This window comes from Manis javanica, chromosome 6, assembly GCF_040802235.1.
Source record: "Manis javanica isolate MJ-LG chromosome 6, MJ_LKY, whole genome shotgun sequence".
Taxonomy (NCBI): Eukaryota; Metazoa; Chordata; class Mammalia; order Pholidota; family Manidae; genus Manis; species Manis javanica.
The window spans coordinates 42,569,347-42,596,780 of record NC_133161.1 but is presented as its reverse complement, the minus strand read 5'-3'; the positions used below and the strand labels follow the sequence as shown (position 1 = coordinate 42,596,780).

Here is a 27,434-nt window from a genome sequence, read left to right as displayed (position 1 = left end):
GGCTGTTAAATGTATGGTAAGGTCCTGGTTAGAAAGATTTTTACCTGGAGTCTTTTTTTCTTTTCTTGCCACTTGTAGTGACAGAGACAGAGTCTCTCTGGCACCACATAGGCAATCCTGGTAATTTCTGGTATAGGAGAGAATAAATACATCGATTGTACTGGCAGTCATGAAGAATATTTTGTTTTAGGAGGGCTAACATTTTGGAGGTGGTAGAAAGACTACAAAGAAAGTTTGGAAAGACATTTTTAACACTACTTTTTATTTTTTTTTGGCCATCAATTAATTGTTATTTTCAAATTTAAAATATACAGATTTTAAACCCCATTTCTTGAAGTTATAGCTTGGGTGTGTTTCCTACTCTTAACTGAAATGATCTCTCTATTCAAAAGTGGGATACTTATCTGGCTTCTCCTGTTATGTAGTTTTATCTGACTTTAACGGGGCTGGCAATAGGATGATTAACTGCTCTGAACTCCAGGACTTCAGGCTGGTAAATATTTGTCTTTTAAAAAAGTGAAATGTTTAAAAAAATAGATTTTTCAACCTCACAAGCAGAGGAGGACAGAGAAGAATTGATGCTTACATGCTCTCTGTTGGCTCAGTATTCAACTTTTTAGAAGGTGAATTAGAGTGCTGCGCTTATGAATTCAGTCACTTGGCATTAAACAGTTCCTCAGTGTGTTGCAAGCCTTGGAGAAATATATGGTTTCTAAGAAGGCTTACAGTTTAATTCTGACATATCTTTGCCCTATCACTTTATTTGTATTATTATTATTTTTAATAATTTTGTATTATCATAGTGCTTTCACATGAGTTACCACTTTTGATTTTCACATCAACCCTGAAATAAGGAGGGAAGCCACCACTGTATGGAGAAAACTAAAGCTTAGAGATTTTAAGCCATTTGCCCAAGGTCACAGAGCCAGTGGTCAGGTAGAACTGGTAGGAGACAGTAGTCTGGCCTCCCAGCTCTGAAGCTCATGCTCTGAAGGACAGCTCCCCAATAGGACGATCTTCTGTACCCCGGAAAAAACACTGTTAGCTGGGGCCTGGTGTGGGGCAAGACAGTGTCTGGGACTGCTTTCTTTCACTGGTAGTCAGCCGCCATCTGCTTGTGTTGCCCCTTTTAGACCATTTTGTACTTTTCTGCATGTTTCTCTTCTTTTGGTGGAGAACCCTGCTAAAAAAATGAAAGTCTAGGTTTGGCAAGTTCTGGAAGACAAACCAGAAATCACATAGGAAGTAGAGTGTGTTACCACTTACACCTTGCACAATCTCTTGTGCCATATTCTGCAATAAAATACTAACAGGGTTTCAGATAAAAATTTCTGTTTTTCTTTTACCTTTAGGAAGGACTTATTATAGGCATGTTCCAAGATTCAAGAGCTGTTAAAATTTGTCCCGTATCAATATATAAGCTTTCATATTTCCTACATCTGAGACAAGGGGAACTGATGTCATCTTCCATCTGGATTCAGAATATAGTTAGCAAAGAAAAAGCACATGCAATAACCCGAATAAAGCACTGAAGTAAAGCCTGAAGAAAGTAGCCATTAAAAGTACCAGGACATGAAGATCCTCAGTGCTCAAAGGAGAGAATTCAGCCTGGCTTTAGGCTGCTACCTGTTGCAAGCTCTGCTTTCGCACAAGTCTGCTGGCCTGTCTGCTTCTTCATGTTTAGAAGGCTAAAGCTCTCTCTTTGGCCCTAAGTCCTAACAGCTTGAAAATCTTAATGCTGGGTATTTCTATTTGAAATCCCTAATAAAAGCGGGAAATTTTTGAGGGGCTGTCCTTTTCACTGTTTAGTTTGGAACTCATCCTGTCCGTCAGGGGCCTCCAAAGACTGACCACTTCATCCTCTGAAACACTTCATTGTGAGCTGAAAGGGAGCCAGGACAAAAGACCCTATTCTATCTGAGATGGAACAGGACAGTATGTTTGTCTTGTTCCCAGTATTGCCAGGTCTTAAGGTCACCACGCCACTCACCATTTCAAGTTGGTCTTATTTATTTGTGTCATGCAAGGGAAATCTATTTTCTAAATTTTTAAGAGTTTGAATATATTTATTACACTCTTTGGAAGGTTTGGCCCAGCCTTGTCCTGAGGCACTGAGGTTTGTTTTCCATCAATTTGAGCCTCAAAACATAAAAGAGTTTCAACAGTGACTGGGATATTACCTGTCATTTGAATGATCAGATGAAGAGAAGCTAAATTATGAGACGACCTGGACAGCAATCAGACCTCAGAATCACTTCAGAAGCGTGTTAGTGAGCAGCCCAGTATCCCTGATGGCAGCAAAGAAAAGTCAGCCAGTATTTTCAAAGCAGAGAATTACTCAGTTCCCTCACCTTCTTCATTTTGAGTCTAATGCAAATGTTTGTTTAAGAATTGAAAACTAAATAGCTTATGTTCAACTGGATGAATTTCGTTCATTTGGGACATAGCAACAACCAAAAAAAGTAGTCTATAGTGTTTATTTAATAACTGGTGTATTCTTAATGAAGAACATTCTTTTGTATGTCGGTATTCAAAACTGGAACACTATAAATAATCAAAAATATTATTGAATATCATGTTTTTAACTCATAATAAAAATAAAAGTCACTAGCATTTATTGACCATTTTCATCTTCCTGACCCATATGTATATAGGTTGTCTTATTTAATATTTCAAAAAGTCCACAAGACAGGTACTGTTATTTCTGCACTTGATAGATGACTAAACAGAGGCTTCCATTGTTTAGATGCTTCGCCTAAGTCATGCGGCTGAGAAGCTGGAACTGTAGCCCTGTGATTCTAACTCCAGCATTGTGCTCTTATCAGCGCGCTGCATGGTCTTCTGTTGTGAAACTCAGTCCATCAGGTTGTGTATCAGTTGATGACAGGTTAACCAACTGGTCACTTGAGAACAGAAAGCTAGTCATGTGGCATTGCCTAGCAGAGACAGCGGAAGGTATCGACAATTTGTCAACATATGTTTTCAGCATCCGCATAATGTAACTGTAGATACTTCAGAAGCAAGTTCATGGAAGTCAGGTAGAAATGAAGTTGGGTGGTGATCAAGAAGTAAACTGTTTATTTGATGCAGAATGATTGCCATTCATTATGTTCCCAAATTAGACCTTTTCCTTTTTAAGTGATGGATACCCATATGCTGCTCATAACAGAGCAGAGAAACATCAAAGAATCCTGCAAGAGACTGAACCAGAAAGTGTCCTGGGAGGTTGTTAAAGGATAATTTCACCAAGGGGAAAACTTCTACAGATACAGCTAGCAGACGGGATAAATTCATTAGTCTCTTTTAGAAATAACTGAAGGGTATAAGAAACGTCATTCCAGTCCAAATATATGATAGACACAGATACAGCCAGGATGCTCGATAATTTTGGACTTTTTCAGTTTCATGTGCTGTGGGTTTCAATGAATATCACTGGACCCATGGTTTGGCGACGTGGAGGCTTAGGGGCTTCACCCTCCTGCACTGTGAACCGTGTCACTCAGGACAGAGCCTTCGGGAAAAGTGAAGATTGTTCTTTAACATTGGTGACTGGCCCTATCAAGTTGTTTTGTACAACCAGTCACTGGCCACAGCCTTCAGAGATTTATCTGCTGTTACTGAAAGCTGTGTATGTGAGAAGAACCATTTCTTCAATTCTAATGACCATTTGGGCCAAGATATGTTGTACTTTTTTGGCGGGGGATGGGGAATGGCTATTATAAAGCACATGACTTTCAAATAAGTAGTTTTTCTCATAGAATTAAATGATAGAGGAGTAAGTTCTCACTGGCAAAATGGAAGGTCACAGTATGTCCTGAGTCTTTCATTTATTTCTGTAAACATCGTGGCCCTGGCACATTAAGCTCATTTTCTTGTACATAAAAAGCTACTTTCCCTCAGCCTTGCCTTGTTTCTGTAAAAACAGAGGTTTGTTTTATGGCCCTTCTAGCTGTACCTCTACTTGACGAATAGACCTTAAATAAAGAACCAATTGTAACTTTCTCAGAGACTTTGGCTAGATGTACTTACCTGAACATCCCTTCATAGTAACAAACAGGGCCCAGCTGATAAATGGCTGGTTTTGTTTTCATGAAAGTTAGAGGTATCACCTGCCAGAAGGGTTTATCTTAAGAGTTTTGGGGTAAAAGCCTTTACTGGTTCCAGAATGATGGCAGTCACTAACATTTATATGATAGTCTAACCTTTCCAAAATCATTTATATGATCTCATTTTATCCTTACAGAGATTTTAGAAAATAAAAGCCATAATACACATAGTATATACACTGTTTCAGTTTGTTTTTCACTTATATGAATTTAAACACAGACTGACACATACCCACACACACAATTTTCAGAAATATATTCATTCTCAAGTTCTTAATAGATTCATGTACTCTTGTTTTTTCTTTTCATGTTGTTCCTCTCCTTTGATATTCTCTGGACAATTTCTCTTCCAATTATTTTACACATATTCAGACATGAACGAACCAGAATTTGCTAAACATTGTGATTATTTGTTCTTTTTTGTCAGATTCACTGTGAAATTGTGACCTTTCTTTTTTTCCCCGTGGTTTTCTCACTTACCCCTAACCTCTTTTTACCTTGTCAAATATTGAACCAAAGTCCTTGAGTCAAGCATAGTCATAGTCAGGGTCAGGGAAGGCGTGTCAGACATTTGAGCAGGTTTGGGGGAAAAAAGTGGGAGTTCAGGGCAAGAAGGAGGGAAAGGCACTACTTTCACAAAGGCACAAAGGTGAGGACAGAGGGAAGCGGCCTGGGAACCTTTGCAGCTGAGAACGCAGGCTGTGGTGAGAGGTGGGGCCTGTGACAGGAAGCTGGGGAGAGGCTAATGTTATGGCCAGACCAGGCCAGATTGTGAGAACTTCAGCCTTTACCCTGAAAAGTCAAGCAGAACCATTACAGACTTTTAAATAGAAGAGTGATATGGTCTTTGTCCTCTTTTCTGTAAAATTTGATGTAATTTTTATCAGTCTGATGCCTGGAAGTTCAAGCTTCTGTGGTCAGTATTTCTGGACACCCTTGTCCCTTTAGGTTCTATTTCTACTCACCTGACATGCTTTTCATTTTGATTTCATTCAGTAAACAGTTAGTATGGGATGTTTTGAAGCCCTCAGGAGCTGATGTGGCACATTGTATATTTACATGGACTTGAAGAGAATTTTAAAAATTTTAGAGAACATCTTTCCCATCCTTGTGCTGCTTTGTTGAATGATCTTTGTGAGGACCGCGGTGGTACGTCTGTGCTGTTGGTGCTACACCTGCCTTAGGTGCCAGCCTCTGGCACAGGACTGCCGGGCCAGGACTCAGTGATATCGTGGCCTGCCTCCTCCACTCTCCTTAGCTATATATTTTTTATTATCCTAGGTATAACCTTCTGCATCATTAAGCTGGTATCTACAGTTTGGCCTGCTTGTCAGTGAAAATAGGTATTTTTTTTTTCTCAGACTAGCCTCACCAGCTTCATAGAACTCCGAGGGACCCTCAGGCTCATCCTTTTTGGCTCCTTGAGTGACATATCTTACATGGAAGCACTGAGCACACTGGCAGGTGGTAGGTGCTCAGAGCTGACTTCTTTTCTTCTTCCCCCTCTTTATCTTTTGGTTTTAGTTTTGGTCTTTTGATTGATATTGTGTTATCAGCCAACATCTGGTTGATAGATAGATAGATAATCTATAGATCTGTAATCTATAATTTATTAACGTCCTTGGGTCCCTCTGTATATAGAGTTCTTGATTCTTCGGTTCTTGATTTTCAGTTTCTCTAACTCTTACGCATATTTGTGTTTATTTATTTATGGGTAAACACATACTGAAAGTCATTGTCATTCCAGTGATTGTGCTTAATCATGGGAGACCGGCGCCTGACTGGGCTTGGGACAGGAGGAATTTTACAGAAGAGGTGGCCTGGAGAGGCCAAATGCTAGGAATATGGATTTAGAACAACTTTTTTGGTTGGATTTGTATCCTAGCTCTAGCACTAACTAGCTGTGTGACCTTAGGGAAATGATTTAGCCCCTATATGCCTCAGTTTTCTCCTCTGTAAGTGGAAATAATACAAGTATTACCCAGTATTAAATGGCAATATATGTAATGCAGAATACCAGTTGCCTCTTAAAAGTTCTTCATAAATGTTAGCCATTGCCATTATTATTATTTTCATAATGATTACTGTAATTGTTATTATTCTTTAAACTGATTCATGAAGAATACGAATTTAAGGAAATTAGGGGAGGACATTCCTGATAATTTAAATAAGGGCAAAGGAATGTAGAAAAGCAGAGCTTGTTAAGAAACTATCTGAAAGATCTCTGGAGAAGGTATAACAAAATGTGGGATGTTGTAATCCTGACTGTTGGACATTTAGATAGTTTCATTTTTATAATTTTATTTTTTTGTAGATAGTTTCATTCTTAAATTATAAATACTGCTGTGTCCAGCGTCTGTCTGAGGATATTGTACCTACCGTGGATTATTGCCTTAGAGTGAGGGCTTTGTGAGTTTGCCCTCAGGACTCTGTGAGGTTTTCTTAGTCCGGTTCTGCTAACTTTGGAAAACAGATCTGCATGTAAATATTAAATGTTCTACCACCGCCCAGCATCCTGAGAAAGATATTTAGTTTCCTTCCTGATGATCATTCTTTCGATCATTTTCTTTTATTTTTGGTGTAACTAAAATGTTTCCTCTATGAACTCCTTTGACATTTCCCAAATTTCAGAATACTGAATTTGTCTTTTCCTCACTGGAGTTGGAAAAGGCATTATCTTCCACTTCACTATTTCACATTTTTCTAGTTGTAAATCTTGTCCACTCTATGGAGCCACTTCTTCTCCTTTATAATTATATTCTATGGAAGCATCCATCAATTCTGAGTTCTTTTTAAACAGTAGAAGGGGCCTTTCAGATGGTCTAAGGATCTGTCTTCACTGGGCTCTTTTAAGTTACTTCTATGCTGATTTCTTTTTTACTGAGGTGAAACTTCAGTCATTTTCCCAAACTCTTTCACTTTTCTTTTGAGGAAGAGATGGGGGTGGGTGGTTGTTGAGGATATGAAGTACACACCTTGATCCTAATTTTGCCAGTCTAAAACTCTTCCTGTTTTAACAGTAATTCACAATTCCATTGCTGTGTGTCTTTTTTTTCTATCAGGGAGAAGCACGGTAATGGAATGGCTTAAGGCTTGGATTTTGGTCTCAACATATACTAGATTCTCTCATTGACCATGTGGTGACTTTTAGTAGGTCACTGAAAGTGAGCAAACATGTAAAGTTTAAGTAGCACCATGACCAGCATATAATTAATGCTAAAAAATTGTGCTAATGTAATTATTATTAAACTATCATTAAAAAAAACCCTAGCCCTGTCCTTTCATGCATCAGTCTTTCTTCTCATTCTTACAGTTTTTCACCCCTCAGAACCCATAGTCTGGATCTTTAGTCACCTGCATTTCTCTACTGCATGTTTGTACCTTGTACATCTGTACTTCTTTTGAGCCCCCTCAGTTTCTGCCTTCTGTCTTTCTCTCTGTACTGCAGTGTGGACAGTGTCTGCGCCACAGGAGACCCAGGTTTTCCTCCTAACAGCATCATTGGTTCGTTATCTGACCTTAGGTCAGTCAATCTTCTTAATTATTATAACTGCCAGTTATTGAGCATGGCTTTGCATCTGATGCTTTATATAATTTCTCATTTACTCATCACAGTCATTCATTAAGATATGTCCATTTTGCAAATGAGGAAACAGAGATTCAAAGTACTAAGTCACTTGCTGAGAAGTTAGTTGGGTGTGTGGGTGGTTTTCCTGGAACATGGGAGTGCAGATTTTCGCTTATTCTACTGCTCAAACTTGTGAGGACCAAGGTCGAGTGAAATTGTTCGATAAGCTGTTGAACATGATGTAAATGGAATGGCTCTATCAACCTAGCATTTTCTCTTCTTCCCTAGCCATCTCCTTTTATTCTGAAACCTCCTGACATGTGGGTTGTACTGTGGGATGGGTATCATCTTCCCTTTGCATTTTCACACACTTGGTTTTCCTCCATTCCCTGCCTCCCTTCCCCTCTCCCCTGTGGTGTTCCCACAGAACTGGGAATGAGGAGGTCTTTTCCTCAGCCAGAGAGAGCTCTCCGCTTACTGATATTATCTCCCCTTACCAACTGTTTCAACCTATCTCTTTTGTGTTCGACACCATTTAAAATTGTTTTCATAGTTTATTTGTAGGCAGACAGCTTCACATTTCCTTTCTGTGTTTATAAAGGCCTGGTTTGAAAAAGGGCAGCACAGGGACGCATAGGAGGTAAGAAAGAAAGAAAAGAAACTGTTGGGCTGGGCGGCTGTGTTCCATCTTCAAAGCAAGCAGAGTTGGGGTTAGTCCAAGTTGTTTAACAATTGGAAGAGGGTCATAGTACCATGGTTTGGACAAAACCTGGCTCTTTGTTGCCAAAAAAGTATAAGATGGAAATGGAGGGAAATTTGAATAATTCAAAGTACTGCTTAAACTTTCAGGATATTCACCTTCTCTGGAATTAGAGATTTATGCTAGTAAAGAGTTAGGGAGGAATTAGAAATGTTTATGTTACCAGAGTGTAAAAAATATTGTCCAGTTGTTTATCTAATCTTTCACTGGGCTTGCTTTTAAAAACACGTTTAGATTTGAAGTAGCCTGGGAAAAGTAAACTGTTCCAGGCCATAACTTGATGCCACAGTGGAAATAAGCTGGATCCTTTTTCATTCGTTTTGGGAAATTTCCCAAGCAGACAAATATCTTAGTACCTTCCTTTGCAGTCCCTTCATCCACAAATAACTATTATCAGGAGCTAGAATTACAAGTGTTCTGTTACTTCTTTTTAACTTTAGCTCCTACAAAAATTACTGCTGGGATCTTATTTCTTTTCTGGACTGGACATTTTGTGACTGTGCGTACTCAGTCTCACAGATTCTCCATGTGTTATCTATCATCCAGTGAGATTTATTTCTTAAAGGTGTGTATCAAACAAAGCAAGGAACTTTTTGAGAATTTTTTTGGTTCATAGAGCAACCAAGTATCCTGAGAGGTAGGAAGAAGAGGTTCTAGTCTAATGTTCTGCTATAATTACTTTCTAACCTTCTAGTGGAAAAAGCAGATAATGTTATATAAGAAATAGAACTTCAGTTTCCATTGCTTCCTCCTCATCTCTTAGTGTGTGTAATCATTCAAGTCGACAAATAATAATTACTGTGCCTACTGTGTGCCAGGCACTATTCTAGGGCTTGAGATACAGCAGCAAACAAACCACACAAAGATTCCCGCAGTTTTGGAGCTCTTATTCTATCGGGGAGATACTAAACAGCAAACAAGGGAAATAAGTAAACTGTACAATGTTAGAAAAATAACATTAGTGTCAGTGTTAAAAGATGGTAAGTACTATACTACAGAAAAAGAAGAGGAATGTCAGAGGAATGTTAAATTGGGTTGTCAGAGTAGGCTTTATTGACAAGGCAACTTCTGAACAAAGACTTGAAGAAAGTGATGGATTTACTTATGCAGAGATCAGAGAGGTAAGGATCCAGGTGAAGGAAATGGGCCTAGCATGTTCCAGGGACAGCAAGGAGGCCAGCACGGCAGACGGGTAGATGAGGTCAGAGGAGTCAGATTGTGTATGGCCTTTGGCCCACTTTTGTCTTTTCTCTGGGTGTAATTGAGAGGACCATTTTGAAACAAGGAATATAATCTTAATTTTCACAAGGTCCCTTGGCTGCTGTATAGAGAATAGACTATTAGGGGTTAAAGGTGGAAGAGGGCAGTCAGTTTGAAGGTTGCTCAGGTAAGTAATTTAGCAATAATTCAGGTAAGAGGTGATGGTGGATTGCACCAAAATGGTAATGGTGGTAAGAATGGTAAGAAGTGGTCTGATTCTACATATATTGAAATGTAGAAGCAATAGAATTTTGCTTCTACATGATGTGTGGCCATGATGTGTGAGAGGGAGAAGGGAGGCCAAAATGACCCCAGAAACTTGGCTGGAGCCACCAGAAGGACAAAGTTGAGATGAGAAAGGCCGTGGGGTGGACCAGGTTTGTGGGGATGATCAGGAGTGCAGTTTGGGATCTGTTGAGTTTGAGATACTGTTAGAAATCCAAGTGAAGATGTAGAGTAAGTGGTTGGGTATGAGTCTGAAGTTCAGGAGGGAACTCTGGGCCAAAGTTATAAGATTAAGAGTTGGCAGTATGAAAATGTGATTTTAAAGCCATGAAAGTGGGTAAGGTCATGAAAGGAGTGATTTTAGAAAAAGAGATGAGGATCAAAACCGAGTGCAGGATATTCTGACTTTTATGAGGTTTGGAAGAAAAAGAGGAACCAGCAAAGGATACTGAGAAGGAGCATGCGATGAGGTGAGGGGAAAATCAATAGAATGTGGTATCCTAGAAGTCAAGTGAAGAAAGAGCTTCCGATTGTTCAGATGGAACAATCAGTTGTGTCAAATGCTGCTAAAGGGTCAAGTAAGTTGTGGGCTAAGAATTGTCCAGTAGGTTTAGCAGTGTGAAAGTCATTCGTGATCTTTACACAAGCAGTATTTGTGGAGGGGTAGAGGCAAGGGCTAGACTGGGATGGATGTGCAAGAAAAAGGAACAGAGAAGAATTGAAAACAGCAAATAGAGACAACTCTTTGGAGAAGTTCTGCTGCCAAGAGGAGCAAAGAGATGAGGAAGGTGCAGAAGGGCTGGGTCAGGGGGCAGTAAGTCATCCTGCTTTGATGTTTCTTGTCCTTTATTAGTTATCCAGCTCCCAATCTTTGTTCTTTTTTTACCAAGAGGTTATTTCGTACTGACCACTGTTTTTGCCAGACCAGACAACCAATTAAGGTTTTCTTTGACTAGCTGACACAATAGTTTGTTTTCCTGGAGGACAGTTATAGCTGCTGCTCTTTTCCTTTTGAAAGTTTAGCATCCTCCTTCCCTTCAGCTTGTACGAGACTCTCAGGCTTAGGTGAGATTTTAGCAGTAGAAGGCAGGGATGATGATGGTGATGACAGCAGTCCTTATTATTATAATGCTCATACGTCACTTACTCACTGAGCCAGGCACTGTTTGAAGTGCTTTCACAGGTTATCTATTTAATCCTTACAATTACCCTATGAGCAAGTTACAGTTATTCTCCACATTTTACAAACAAGGAAATTGAGAAAGAGTAACTCAAGTAACAAGGTGAGCTTGCATTAAAATTCGGCCAGTCTAGCTCCAGAGCCCATGATCTTCAAGCAACTAGAGAATTCTGAGAGAAAGATGTTAGCTAGAGAGATTTCATCTTGCACAATGTAAGAATTTGCCTGAGTGGATGGCTTAAGTTCTTTGAGAAGCAAGATAGAATGTAGGAGCTGATTGGGCATTTCCCCAGATTTATTAGCCTGTATGTTAGTGGGCTGTCACCAGCCTTCAATTCTGGAATGATGTGGTAGAACATTCTTCAAAGATAACTTTTAAAAGACTGTTTCCTGTGTATTTCTTCAAATTTCCCGAATTCCTTTTCAAATCAACAAGTACATATTAAGCGCCTACTCTTTGCATGCGAGAAAAAAATTGTTTAACTCCTTCCCTTTCTGTGTTTATTTTTCTGTGGGAAGCTTATATTTTTATCACACAGGCTATAGAATCATCTGGAAACTAAATTAGAAAGGATTGTGTATGTGCACATAAACCTTCAATATTTTTTTAAGGATCCTTACTATTTCTGTATCTTTAGAGATGAGGTCTGAACTAAATGACTCTTTGTTAAGCATTATTTCATAGAACGCTGGTAAGCAGTTGCCACTGAATCTTTCGTTAATAATCCCTGCCTTTTCCAGGAGGACTTGCCAACACCCATAAAGTATTCACTAGGAGAATTAAAGTCACATAAAAATAATTGGTGTTTGCTTCCTTCAAGGCATACACTTAAATACATTGCTTTATTCCTCCGCTTCTTGGCTGCCTCCTATGTTTAGTAACACTAGGTCAGCAGACTTCCTGTTTTAAGGTTCATCTACTGGCCATTTCAATTTCCCATGAGAAACCAAACCTACCACTCTTTTACCCTTTTATCTTAATGTTTCATCCATTTATGTCATATTATCTTGTGGCTTTGCATTTCTCAGTAGTAATGGCCCTGCTGGTAAATAGAAAATGGTGAATGTGATTATGTACCCTGATCATCATCATGTGAGTCCTCTTAAAATTCCTACTATGATCTCAGATCAGTGGTTATCTAGGACAGTAGATTGCCCATGATTTCATCTCAAAAGGAATATGTGCACTGTTGTCAAGTGAGTTTAATTTTACTGCCTCTTTAACAATTTTGGCTATGGCCACAGGTCTAGCTGGAAACTTTCCACCACTGGTTTGCTTACCCCATCCTCAGTTTTTACCTGAGTGTTTTTTAGCATGTCAAATATAAATTTGTGCTGTCCTCATGGCTTGCTACTTCATGTGTAATTGGGTATAACCGTAATGATTAACATATGGTGGGGGGTTAGTCCTGAAAATAATAACTGACATTTATTGAATGCTTACTCTGTGCCAGGCTCTGTGATAACCATTTTACAAGCATTAACTAACTTAGTCTTCATCTCTCAAGAGCAAATACTGTATTTGCTGCATTTCAGAGGAAAGGAAACTAAGGCTCAGACTTACTTAACTTTGCTCAGGACATAGTGATGCTGACCATGTCCCTTTGCGTGATCAGCGGGCTGGTCTGTTATCCTATGTACATTTCCCTCTTCTGCAAAATATGACATCATTTAATGGGCTGTCATAGAAATATATCATTAGATAATAGGGTCGCTTTGGAATGAGTACTGAGTCTTTATTCAGATTCCTCATCATATGCAAAAGAATATGCTGAAACAGGCCCTCTCCAGAACCGTAGTGTTCTCTTCTCTTTACTTCAACCTGTTTATAACCAGAGTGACCCAGTTGAACTCTTGGTTTCATAATCACCACCTAGACTCTGTAATTATTAATTGTGGGAAAAACCCCAAGTTGAAGAAATGTTGCCATGATCATTGGGGAATTAAGGGCCACTTGATGCAAGAGGGAAGCTGTGAAAAACACTGGCCCTCTTATTATGCAGTGTCCAAGCAAACGAGTTATGTTCTTACTATTTAATTTCATTTTTTAAAGAAATTATTATTGCAGAACTATTGGCTTCCATTCTTTCTCAACTGTAGTTATAATGTTTTATTTGTACATGTGTACTTTTGAGAGAGAGTTGGTCTCTGAAGAGGGAGTTAGGAGAGGAAAGTATTTGAAATGGAAATGTCTTAAAATTATGTCCCTTTCTAGTTATACATTGGATTTCCTTAAGATTTAGGACAAAATGGAAATTAAAAACCACAGTCAGCTTCTTTTTGAACAAGAAAATACTGTACTTATCAGTATAGAAAAGACCTAGTTGCAAGACAGTCTATGTTACATTTTGTTGCAGAGTGCTTCAGACATTGATCAACTGGCAAGGAAAAATGCAAATGTTAACTTTCTTTTTTTCCCACCTCTCACAATGGCTCCGTCATACTTTTATAGTCTTGTTTGGAGGATTTAATGGCTTTGTTAACATGTGGGGCAAACACTATGATTAGAGACTTTAACAAAATAGTAGTTTTTTGTTGTTTTTCTTTTAAGTTCCATGTTTATGCTCTTACTGCATGTGTGTCTTTCCAAGTGCTCCAGGTTAAGAACTAAATGTGTTAGAAAAACAGATGTAATGCAAATAAACAGGAGAGTTCTCATTTCCTTCAGTGAGCAAAGCTCCAAGTTCCTGAGCAGTAATTTTATGGTAACTTCTTTCTACATCAGAAGAAGTTGTGCTGACCCGAGCTTCTTTCTCCTGAGATCTGTTGTGTCATAACTGGTTAAGGATTGATAGGGCCAGACAGCAACTCACCTACATATGGTAGGGGGTCATAATGCATGAATACAGTGTACAGATCACTCTTGCCAACAATTAATTGAGGAATTCACATTATGAAGTCCTGTTTACAGACTGACATCTGGAGAAATTCTTAACCTGGATCCATTCCAATCTGTAGGATTTATGAACTGTGCTTGCTTTTTTGTAAATAGGACTTTCTCCTTGGTACATTCTGTTTATATAATTATCAATAGATGAAAATGGCTATCTTACTGTATTTCTTAATCCTCTGTACCAAGTGGACCTAATTTCTAAGTGGTGGCCCAGCTAAAAGAACACTTGGATGTCTATAAATACCTTAATGCCAGGAGCACCCTGCTCTCTTAAATCCATACTCTGACTGGAGTCTGTACATCCCAAGGGTCTTAATGTTCAACCTTTATGGGGGCTTTAAAATTTGCTGAGACACATGCTAGACTTCTTAAAATATATTAGACTCACTTTTACTGACATGCTTGGTCTTTGCTGTTAAGGTGTGAAATGGAAGTATTTTCAAGCATAGGTACATGCATAGTCTTGAACATAAATTTTAAGTTCTCGCTGTGTGTTTGGGGGAATCAAAGTTTGTTATTAGGCATTGGAATTGAATTCCCAAACGTCCCACAGGATTTCATGCTGGACATATGTTCCGATGACCTTCACCTGCCTCCCTGGCTAACCATCGTCATCTCGCTGTTGCTGGTGTATCAGTTACTATCAATGAGGTCAGCATGGCATCTGCAAATACAGAGAAATAAAAGTTGTGGAATGAACTTACAAGGAACATAGAAAAATATCGTATGTCAGAACTGGAAACATTAGACTATAGAGAAAGGCATTTTCTTCTGCTTTGATGATTTTGAAACTGTAAAATTGTACCATGTTAAGAGTAGGATGGCTCTGCATTACAACAAAGAAAAAGGCAGAATGGAAGTGGAGATGAAGAAGACATGGACCTAGGTCCTCCAGTTCCTCCTTGAGAGAAGCAGTATCGTCATGATGTCAACCTGATTTACCATACTATGGTAAAAAAGTGTTTAGCAATATATTACATTTCTGAAGGCTTAATTTCTAGGATGTGATTCAATGAGATCTGTGCTTATTGTATTTCTCCTATATATATTTATGTTTTTCAGGAAAGCATCTATTCAGTAAGCACCTTTATAAACCCAGTTTCACAGAAATGCTGACTCTCCAAAATGGCTCACATGCATACACACAACGCAGTCATTAGTCAAAAAAGTTCCAACCATAGCTTTTAAGGATATCTCAATTATGGTGTGCTTTTAAGGAAATCTCAAGTCCAAGCAAGAAAGGTCAGTGGAGGATTGATCTGGGAAAGTACAGTCACTTTTCCTCCAGAGATTTTTGCATTTTGTAGCCCTTGTTTAAGTGTTTGTCTCTGTTTTATCCACAATTCTTGCTAGCTATAACTCCTATTCTGTATTACATGTTTCTGTTAATGTTTTTTTATGCTTTAATATTTTATCATCTACGCCTTTAGTAAATCCCCCCAAATATCTTACTGAGGAGTGTACACACAGGACAACAGAATACATTGGGGGTTCATCCTTTCCCTCCCTTTTCTTTTCATCCTCTGTCGCCCTCTCTCTTCTACCCACCCCCCTTCCTTCCATGCATCCATTTCACCAAAAGAGTTTCTAAATACTCAGCTAAAATTGCTACATGAGCATATAGTAGGGTACTTGGCATTCTATAGCTGACAGTCTCCTTGGACTAGGAAAAATATTAGTTGAAAACACTAGAAAAATGAATAGAGTAGAATTATCAGGGAAAATCTTCTACATACACATATAGATAGATAAAGAGAGACAGGATAAAGAATGAAACTTCCCAATGACTATGGAGAATTTTTAAACTACTCATAGTTTCTTAGGAAAGCTCTTCATATTTAAGATAGTGAAATGTTCCTTTAAAGCATCTATTCCCCACACTTAACATGAATTATAAAACCTCTGAATTGAAATCTGAATGTTAACCTATAAAAACCTCACTTTATCCATCAAGTAAATCTTAATTAAGTGAAAAATGTCACTGATGTATATTTTTGAGGTTTTTGCTGTTTTTAATTCCAAATGGTAATTCAGGTCACGTGAACAGAAGATTCTTTGGCTGGCAAGTCAGAGCAGGGTCTGTGGTTATTTGTGATTCTCAAAGTGCCTCGTTGTTTGATTCCTCTGAAATATATGAAGAAAAAAGAAGAAAAGATTTTCTCCCTGAAGGAATGGAACATTCTCATCCATGCACCCAGCTGATTTAAAGGGCAGTATTGCAAGAAAATAAGTCAGCAAAGTCCTAAAGTAAACCCAAAGAACAACTTGCTAACCCTCTAGATTTTCTGTATCATTGACAGCAAGTACTAGTTCAGACATCCAGCTCTCAATCAAATCCATTGAGATCTTTCTGGAAAAAGAAGTGTTCTTGAGAAAGCTTTTGTGGTTTAGGAAACAGAAGAACCAGAACTAGCTCTGGGACTAGCTAGGGGCATCAGCTACCCTCTTTGAGCCTCTGTTTTCATATCTACTAAATGAAGGTGGTTGAACTAAAAGCTGCAGTTCTTTGAGTCCACAAAAAAGGTGCAGAAAGTGCATCTATGCCAGAAAAGTTAATAGAGGGCAGAGATGATAAAATGTGCTGTGTGCTAAGCACTGTGCTAGGTGTACATGGTCTCATGTAACCTCACAATGTTTCCCATTAAGACCCTCATTTTACAGAGGGGGCCTGTATTCTGCAGCTAGATGCAGCCTCCTTCACTGCTGCCAGCTGCACAGTCTAAGTCCAGCTGCACTGGTGGCCTCCTTCCTCTGCAGTGGCTTCTCCACTCACTGTCCTCACAGCTTTCACTTTGGAGAGAGCAAAAAATAAGAACATGAAGATAGCTCAAAATATTGGAAACCCAATGAATTTATGAAAAGAAACCTATAAAAATTACCCCCAGTCTAATCACAAAAATACATCAGGCTTATTTCAGTAGAAAGGCATCCTGTGCTATGCCTGACTGGTACTCCTCAAAACTGTCAAAGCCTTCACAAGCGGGGAAAGTCTGAGACACTATCACAACCAAGAGGAGCCAAGGAGAAGTGACAACTAATGTCATGTGGTATTCTGGATGGAATCCTGAAGCAGAAAAAAGACATTAGGTAAAAACTAAGGAAACTGGAATAGACTATGGACTTCAGTTAATAATAAGGTATCAATGTTGGTTCATGATCATAACAAATGTACCACACTAATGCAAGATGTTAGCAACAGGGAGAACTGTGCAGAGGATACGGGAATTCACTGTACTAGCAGCCAAATTTTCTGTACATCTAAAATTGTTAAAAGTAAAGTCTATTCTCTATAGCATCTTACTATGCTGATGGACAGTGACTGCAATGGGGTGGGGGACTTAATAATATGGGTAAATGTTGAAACCACAGTGTTGCTCATGTGTAACCTTTATAAGATTGTATATCACCTTAATTAAAACAAAAAGCAAAGTCTGTTTTAAAAAAGTTTATCACTGCCCCCAAAAAGAGCATTTATAGGGCAAACAGTATGTTCTTAAACAACAATAACTACTACTGCTGTTTCCTCTCCTCCTCCTTGTTGTGGTTGTTGTAATTGTCCTTCTTTCTCTAATTGTAATAATACTATTAGATGGTCTGGTAGTGTTAAATGCCTCTAGGAACCTTTAGAATTAAGATACTTTATGAAGAGTAGCTTTCCATGAGCCTTGGATTACTTACAACCCATGGGCCCAGTCTGACCTACTGTCTGTTTTAGTAAATAAAGTTTTATTGGAATACAACCGATGTTCATTCATGTTTACATATTGTATGGCAAAAATTGAGTAATTGCACCAGAGATCACATGGCCTGTGGAGCTGAAGACATATTTACTATCTGACTAACCTCTGGTTTAAGCTATTTGAATCATAAAGTTATAAAGTGAGGCAGGTAAACTGGGCCACCAGGATTCACCTGGGGTAGAGTCAAATAGTAGAACTCAGCAGATCCAGTAGCAGAGATACCAGATAGGGTATGTGTAAAATAGAACAGTCAACTTCAGAGGGGCACCATGTGTTTAAGGTTTCTGGACACTTGCTTTCCCGCTGCAGAGCTGTGACTTTGGTCCCATGGCTTTATCAGCTTGTGTGAACCCTACCCCTTTAGACTCCACCTGCGGGGACCTCTATCTTGGCCTAGTTACTCTTCTTTTAATGTCCCTAACTTTGACCTGAAAATAAATAGTCAGAACTTAATGTGCTTTTCAATGTGCCAGGCACTTAATACGCACATTTACTGATTTCTCCTTTTTGAGGTAGGGCTGCCATAGTCTCTAGGTTATAGATAAGGAAACTGAGGCTCATTTAAGTGAAATAACTTGCTCAAGAGGGTCACATGGCTTGCAAATGCAGAGCCACGATTTGAGTCAAGGCTTCAGAACATAGCATTAAATTTTCTGTGCCATGCCTGCCTTCAGTGTTGGATCCTCTCAAATTATTTTATTACATTTTACTATTATCTATGTTCTTACGGTTATTTGTGTCTGCAGAAGCTGTATAGTGAAAGTGCTATCTAATGGTGTGTGCCTGTACATCTCTGCCATGGTCTACACTTGATGATGTCATATTGGTTGCTTAAAATTGGGCACAGTGGGAGTATTTTCACCACAGGAATGGGCAAACACAAAAGATCAGTGCTTTGCTTTTTTTCCCACTGGTTACACACTTACCAGCCTGCCACACTTACCTTGCATTCTAATTTTGATCTCCAGTACTCTAGATGATAGTCACATTTGTTTCTGCCTGGTCTCCTATCTTGACCTTTGCACTTGATAACTTTTATAGTTAATACCACAATAACAACCTGGAGAGAGAGGGCCTAAGCTCTTTTTTATTGTTATTTCTGTTTGCTTTTCTGACAGTACTTAGAAATTCCTTCCTGCTATTCTTTTTTGATAAGATGTTCTACCTGGTGAGGAGGAAATTCAGCTATTTTATAATTTGCTTTTGAATGCAGAAACAGGTTTGAGGATAGCTTGGAATCTCTAAAAAAAAGTCTCAGAGTTGAATGATCTTTCAACTACTTATGTAAATAGAGGGTAAACCCCTGTTTGTTCAGAATTTTGGTGAGAAGCCCCTGTTGCTGTCAAAATGAGTTTACTGGCTATTTGAACTTGAGATAATTAGGAGTAGTAGTTAACGGAATTATCCTTTTGAAACTCTAATTCTATTTATCATGTTAATTAAGGTGGACTGTATCTTGAAGTCTGTGCTCTGCAGAGTCTGGTCAGAAGCTGAGCATCTGTCTACAAATTTTGTGTGATCTGAAAGTGAGAATGAGTGTTTAGAAACTTGTAGCAATTGACAGGTAACTTGTACTAAGTTGACTAACACTAAAAGATGGTTTATTGTGCATATTGTTCATTTCATTTTTCTACTAATTACTTTTCTTCATTTTTGTATCATACAAAAGTATCAGTATAGCCAGATGGGAAATTTTAGAAGCCAGTCCTGTAGAGAAGCTCTGTTGTCATGCAGAGATGTGCATGTACCAGTCAAGATGGAAATGGGGGTTCAGGAAGAGAAGAAGGGTGCTCTTTCTTGGGCTCCTCTGGCAGTCCTGGCACCTCATAGCCTGCCCCGACCTCACAGCCTCTCAGCAGTGCTGCCTGCAGTCACAGTGCCTGGTTGGCAGATGCTGCATCTGGAAACCACATGGCCAGCGGTGAGACAGCAGGGGCTCCAAGGGTTGTCAGGCTTGAGGGTGAATTCTGTCTTACTTCTTAGGAGCTGTAAGACCTGGGCAATGTGCCAAATCTTGTGGTACCTCAGTTTCTGTATCTGTAAAATGAGAATAATATCTATTTCATAGTGTGGTTTGTAGGAACTAAGTGAGATAGTATGGGCAGAATTTATAGCACTTAGTATTTGATAATGATGGTTATTGTTACTATGATCTATAGGCTTTGGAAAGAGATGAAAAATAAACCTGGTTCACTTTATAGATGGGACCCTTACCATTTTTCAGATATAACAGGTTGAGTTCCTTGCACTGATGAATAATTCTAACATTTCCTGTTTGGGAACCTCTGACCTACTTCTAATTGTATTTTGTGAGTGTGAGGATGCTTTTCTCTAAGTTTCCCTCAGCACCAATTTCTTTTTCATAATTGAGGTGTGGGGATGCGTGGGAAGGCGCACTCCTTCCCTCTCCTGTGAATGGTGTGGCTGCAAACCGGTGCAGCTTCTTTGGACACCCCTTCATGCAGGGAGCCAGACCTAAGTATGGAGGCTCTGGACTCAGGGTACCATAAGCGACAGAAGAAGAAGGAAAAAATCACACTTCATTAACAAGAGAATGGCTTTGGGAAAAATATGTATAGTATATACAGCATTTAGTACATTTCCAAGAAATGATGGCAAAGTAGTCGAATCAAGTCACAGATGTCAGGAAATTCTCATGTGAGTTTCCCATACAAGATTTTGGTGGATAAAATCGAATGACTTATGCCAGGATTTTAAAAGGGCAGCGGTGGCAGCTCTTCCTCAAATCACCTGGGAGTTGACTTAGAACTGAAAGCTTCCACAGTGCAGTTCATGGCTTTACTGTTGAATTATGAAGTGTTTGTGTCTGCGCTGTGAGGTGTCGGGATTCAGGGAGAGAAGCAAATAGCAGAGAAATACCACCACAGTCACAGTCCCGCAGCCTTCCTCTTGCTCGCGGAGACTTTTTTTCTCCTCACAGTCAATGTGCTATATCTCTTTTATAGTTTCTGATGGTCTGGTATTAAAAAGAATTCCTGCTGAGGTGCCATTATAGTATGAATATCCCATACGCTAGAGGTTTGTCCTTTCTGACTTTAAAAAGGGTAAATTTAAAGACAGCACCATTGCTGCTGTTGCTAAGTGATCATAGTATAATATGTCTTTGAGAGCAATAAATCATTCCCAGGATTTTCACCAAAGAGAGGCATTTAAGAGTATTCTTTTTGGATTGCTCCTGAAGACTGTTGTCACGTCATTTATTATCTTTATGACTGGTATTTCTTAAGCTGTGGTTGCCGTGTTGACAGGCAGATTTTCCTACACATTGTTTAAAGTATTGTTTTTATTTTTCGACTAGGTGGGTGTACTACGATCCCAGAATCAGACCTAGAGGAAAGATCGATTGAGCAAGATTCCACTGAACTGTTTACCAACCACAAGCATCTCATTGAAGAGACCCCCATACCTGGTAAGAGAATGAGTAGCCTTCACAAATGCTATGTCAGGAACAGTGACACACTCTTCAGTTTTTGTTATTTCAGAGAGCATTTTGCAAAGCTGCTTGTTTCCAACTAATTCATTCTTCCCCTGGGCAGTGGTGCAGCTGAATTTGATAATTTGCATATTTCTTTGAATATTCAGACCTTTTTTTTTTCTCTTTCTCGCTGTCTTTCTTTTTTCCAGAAGTTTCACCCCTCCAAGAAGTCTCGGAATAGTTCAAGCAGAGATGTCTGGTTGAGGGGAAGATGGCCTTTCTGAGGCTGATCGTGTGTGGACCTCAAACCAAGCACAAATGTAGGGCTGGTCAGGTGCTTCACCCAGCTCCCCTGCCTAGAGATGGCACTGCGTACAGATAGGGACTTTTCTTTTGGTAGGAGGATTGTAACTAGGTGACAATTGAAATTTGTCTTACCAGGAAAGGATGTCGCTGCTTTTTTGTCATTTGCCTGCTTGCAGCCATAGGATGTAGTGAAATGACATCTTCTTGGGACAGACTTTGTAGTGCAGAGACCTATATCCAAAATAATTTGATAGCGCATTTTTTTCTCACAGAATTCTTATAACAGTAAATGTATCAAGTTTAATAAAGCATCTCATTGTCAAACAACATCTTGTATTGATTTATAATCAGAAGGTTATGTTATATAAGTGATTTCTTTACATCATTTCTTTATAGGAAAGGAATTGAAAACTGCTACTCTATGGTAAGACTTGAATGTGATTGTTTTATAAGTAAGAGAAACTGCAGAACTTTCATATAATTTACTCTATTAGGCTAAACATGGAAAGAGGTAAGTTTTCTGCTATATGAAAATGTTAAATTATTTTTGAGGAAGCTAGTACATTAACATCCTCTTTTCATTACCTAATGGGGGTGATACATTTTTTAAATCCAGGTTATAAAAGGTTTCACACTTTATTACAATTAAAATGTAAAGTTTGTATATGCAACAAATAAAGGAAATTTTGCCAATCTCAAGTTAAAATTGTAGTGGCAAGACTGATTTATTGAAACACAAATTATGTCTGTGCCGGTTTAAAATGCCTCTTAGTACAAAGGTGGAAATGGTTCATGGATTTTCTGTATGTGAAATGTCAAAAATGGTGGAGGATGTATTGTTTATTATTTCTAGCATTCTTTTTCAAGGAGATGCAGCAGAAGATTTAATAGTTTCAATTGTCAAGTGCAGAAGTGGAATAACTTCTAGCCATTGGGCCAGAATCAACAATTAGGGTTAATTTCATCCAGCCTGTGGAGACCAGTAAAAGATACCATAGCTCTGGATATGCCTGTAGTTGCAAAAACACATCACTTCTGATCATCTTTAACAGCTTCATTCAACAGAGGTTACTAGAGAAGTATACTACTTAAAAATGTTTTTCTGTGTCATGTCCCCTCTGGATATTTGGCCCCCATGGTTATTTTTTATACTGTGCCTGTGTCATGTGCTCCTCTCTGCCCTCTCTCTCTCTTGTTTGAGTCAGGTGCTATTTGTATGTATCCTTCTAACTGCCTTTCTTTAACTCAGTTTCTTTTTCTCTCTTGTGTTTCTATGTTCATCTGCCTTGATCAGTCTTTCTCTCACTCACCTATTTTCCCCAATTCTTCCCCTTTGCTTTTTGATTCTCTCTCTATTTTCCATAATATAAAACTGAAGCTTTGGTTGCACATTATGATCTTTTATTTTCTTCCTATTGCTGATTTTTTTTTCGGAGTATTCTTTAATGAATATGTATTGCTGTCATGATAAGAGAACAGACACTATCTTTGTGTGTATCAGTCAAGATATCAGTGTTAGTGATATAAATAATAATTAGTAATGTGCTTTTATTGTTTAGCATTTGGTATGTTACCAGCATGACTTTTAGAGAGCAGTCTACTTGGACACTGTGCTCCAATAATTTTAAAGGGTCCAGAGTATAATATAGTATCATCAAAATGACATTATTATAATTTATGGCAGTAATATGAACATAAAACTATATTAAAAATTATAGTTTTCTTTTTATGTGGATAAAATCTTTTGATGCAAAAATCAAATTATGTATCAGTTAAATACAAAACAATGTCAGAGAGGGTTCTGAAAAAGCAATAAGAGGCTACTGGCATTGTATCAGATGCTTCCCTTTCTATATAGCCTTTCTGTGTTTACCTGTTAAATTAGCTGTTGTTATTTTTCTATTTTTGCAGATTATGGAAGCTATGTGGATATGTTAAGGGTTTTGTTAATTTGGACTTTAAAAGGTCTAACTGATAGTACAGCACAACTGCCAAGGCCTAATGAGAGTAAGATGCCTGTTAGAGGGATCACATTCCCCAGTGCTAAATCTCTGGGTAAGAGAACAAGTCTCTATTTGGGCTGATGTGGGAAAATAGTGGCAAAACCCCTGATTCTCAGGTTTTCTGCTATCTCATTTTAATTATGTTCAACAATGCCAGAGGAAATGTTCAACCCAGATCCCATTCTTCCTTCAAGGCTTGATCTGAATAAATTAACTTCTCGCCTGGACACTAGGAGTGGCCGTCGAGGCCCTCTTGGAACAATGGGGAAGGCACTGTGGAAACACTTTGGGTCCCATTTTCTGCTGGCTTACTACATTCTCCTCTTTTTTGTCTTTTTATTTTGCTCCACTTTTTAGCATATTCTTTCTTGTTGTATTCATGGGTCCCAGTAAGCCCCTTAAATCATTTCTGTAATGGGTTTGTGGGGGGTGAGTATAAATCAGTTTTGGCACCTCTCAAGATTTTCCTGCTCACTGTTGCTGGTGGGCAGGCTTCTCTTTTGAGAAGTCATGAACTCCACCCCTCCTAACACACCATCTCTCACGTACTCTATTTCAGAAGTTGGATTCTCCCTTCCTGTTAGGAGAAATTTGCAAACTCCTTGGACACAATTGTTCTTGGATTCTTTCTACTGTTTTAGTAAATCTTCATTGTATCAATCGTTCCGCTAACCTAACAGAAGTCAGCAAGTCACAGAGATATGGAAAAAAATCAATGATTTAGAATATTGGCTGTGGTCTTAATTTATTTTTTGCAGATTGTGCTATGAAGAGGCTATGACTCTCCTACTGTATTTACTTTAATTTGGCTTTAAAGAGAGGTATGAGTCTTAAAAATTCAGTATTCATGACATTTATTTTTCCATGAGTGCTAATTTTGGAGCACTTTTAAAGAAAAAGAATAAAAAATTTTAATATAACACTAGGTACAAAAATGTGTATTTATTTATAATAAAAAAGAAATAAGATCAAATTATACATGTGTAAAAAGCTGACAATTGCCACAAATATCACAAAACTGAAATCCATAAAAATAACGTATTTGTATTATTAACTGCTTGATACAGCTTTTTAATACTTCAGATATTCTTGGCTGTACATTATTTACCTCCTCAATTATCAACAATTTTGTAATTTCATTTTCTATAGAATGAGTTGAAAGATAATCAAACTTTCCTCTGGCATTGTTGATCAAACATTTAAAAAATTACTGATTGTAAAAATTTCATTCTGCTTTATAATTTATTGTTAGCAATGTATAAGTTTTTAGGATTCTTTGCATTTTTAGGAAAACTTTTATTAAACTTCTTTCCTATCTGCAGTGTCAGAGTTCAGGGCATTCTAAGTTATATTGTACAGTGATAAATTTTAAATAGTCATTGAATTGACAACTTATTAGTCAGTTTATCATCAGTGTCCTCACTGAAGTCATCTTCATCATCACCAATAATTTATATCAAAGCACCAAGAAATTTAAATATTTTCCAGTGTCTTCACATGATTCATTCTTCTTCATTAGCTAGATTACTAAGCAATCCAAGAGTCAATTTATTACTTCTATTTGAAATTAGTCATTTTTCTTAATGAATTAATCTTGGTATTATTTGAAAATGATTTTGTTACAATTTTCTTGCTAATATCAGAGTAATTTTTATTGATCTCATATAGAAGTTGCATGACAAAGAATGTTATTATTTGATGCATTTGTAATTGTATACCCTGAATTATCAAAGATTCCTGACAGGCAAGAACTTCTGCTTTGACTTGGTGGTCATGAAACTGGAATCTCTACTTACGCTTTCAGATGCCTGACGTTCAGAATATCAACTTTGGTATGTTTTAAACTGTGTTTTATTTCCACCACACTTGTACTTCTGGTGCCAGGCACTATGGAATATGCTCATCTAGTGGCTGCAGGCTTTTGCTCTGCATCTTCCTCTCAAGACACCGAGTGAGGAAGAGCAATGGGCAGTAGTGGAATTCCTGGAATCCATACCTCCAGCAGAACAGCTAGCGATATGTTAACCATATTCAGAGTTGACAGGAACCCACATAAATATATCCCACTAACCCAAATTAAATGTCTCCCCAGCTCAATACCTCTTTGCCAGATTCCTCAGTCCACAGCTGTCCATTGCCTGGTAAGTAAAAGAGACAGTGGTCTTTACTGGACATGATTCAAATGTCTTTCACAGTTAATAAGAATGTAAGACCACATGCCTGGTAAGGAAGGCACCCTGAAGTGTAAGCCGCATCAATGACACAGTAAGTCCACCACCATTTAGCATGAGAAATTGAGAATAGAAACTATGCTTTAAGGAGTTTCATTTGTTTTTGAACTTCTTTCATAAAAAAGCTCCAAAAAACGTATGTGACAAGAGTAGGTGTGTGAAGGATAGGGAGGGCAGATTTTGTAAGGATGTACATTATATGTGCATTCTTTACATACATTCTAAATCTCTTCAAGTATGCCAGTGTAAGCCTTCACCTAGCTTTCTCCTAAACTCTAAGTATATTTTCATTTTTTATTTTTGGTATTTAATTTTTCTCTTGGAGACATCAGTGAGCCTGTATGGACTAGCAGAGCAGCAATTCTGTAGGTCACTTTGCATGTCTTTTGATTCTATGGAGACGTGTTTCACCTCATGCACTCAGGGCAGTAGAACTGCCCCTCTTACCTCTTAGCAACCACTCTGAGTCCGTCCTCCCATCTTGGATGGCTGAAGGATCTGTTCAGACAAAAAAGCATGAGCAGATTATCAAATTTAAGAAGGCCACAGCCCCTTCATTGGCTCCAGGATCATTAGGTTGGTGAGAATGAAGAGGTTTAAAGTGATACTAGTTTAACTAAATTCTGTTTAACTGGCCACAGTCATGAATGTTTGCTCTATTTGATACCAGGGCCAGAGAGAAGCTCATGGTGTCATCTGGAAACTCTCACTTCTGTGTGCTAGGAATCCCATAAGAACATTAAGATTATCTGACTATGGGGAATAGTTGGGTGCAAATCCTTTTATGTAAACAAAAAGTATAGAAACTTATCTTCACACTTAGGACAGAGAACTAATTAAGCCCACACTCTGGTCACTTGCCATTTAGTGAAGTTTCAATCTGAAATATTCATTGAATCACTTAATGTTATCTTTCTGTATTTATATGGACTGTTATTTATTTGAGGATGAAAATTAGGAAAGGTCTCTAGTCATAAGAAAAAAAACTGAACTTTTATTTTACTAAGTCTTTTGGAATAAAATCAAGTAGTTGCTTATTCCTTGGAGAAAAGGATGATGTGTAATCCTCATCTTTCACATTCAGCAGTTTGCAAAAATGAAAAAAGCAATTAACAAGTAATTCTGAAAGAAAACATTAAATATTCCCCAGACTTTAGTCACACATGGGTGGGTAGAAGATGAGAGTTAGGATTTATTTTCAACTTTTCCCAAAATGTCAATAACAAATCATACAACACACACACTTTATATTCTCTACTTCTGAAATCAATGCCATCCAGTTCTGGTCTCCCCCTTCAATCCCTGTAACAGTGGTGCATTTTTCCTCTATCTGGTCGCCAATTTCATCATCTTCTTTGGTGCCTGGTTGCCTTTGTTCTTCATTTGAGCCCCTCCCAGCATTTGCATGTATGTAATTAGTCTCTACAGTGGCACTGGCTCTTGTCATCTAACCTTTATCTTTGGGTGTATAGTCTGTGGTGCTGGATCCATTGGGCAGTCACATGCCAGAAAATGAATCTAGACACAGACCTTACACCTCACTGAAATTAACTCAAAATGATTCATAGATGTACATGTGTAAATGTATAATATAAAACCCATAGAAGATAACATGGGAGAAAATCTAGGTGATCTTCCGTAGGCTGATGGCTTTTTAGATACATAACCAAAGCTATGATCCATGAAAGAAATAATTGATAAACTGGGCTTCATTAAATTTAAAAAC

At 38.3% G+C, this 27,434-nt stretch overlaps 1 protein-coding gene across 6 annotated transcripts in view; it reads left to right on the top strand.

Moving 5' to 3' along the window:
* BBS9 (Bardet-Biedl syndrome 9) overlaps window positions 1-22,197 on the top strand; it is a 479,017-nt gene extending 456,820 nt beyond the window's left edge. For 5 of the 6 annotated variants that reach the window (XM_073238618.1, XM_073238620.1, XM_036990555.2 and 2 more), the window contains 2 exons: window positions 21,052-21,162; window positions 21,378-22,197. In XM_073238618.1, the coding sequence (XP_073094719.1) occupies window positions 21,052-21,162; window positions 21,378-21,409 (143 nt within the window). In that variant the 3' untranslated portion in view covers window positions 21,410-22,197. The remainder of the gene's footprint in view (window positions 1-21,051; window positions 21,163-21,377) is intronic. The other variant, XM_073238619.1, reaches the window with a different exon arrangement.
* The last annotated feature ends 5,237 nt before the right edge of the window (window positions 22,198-27,434 follow it).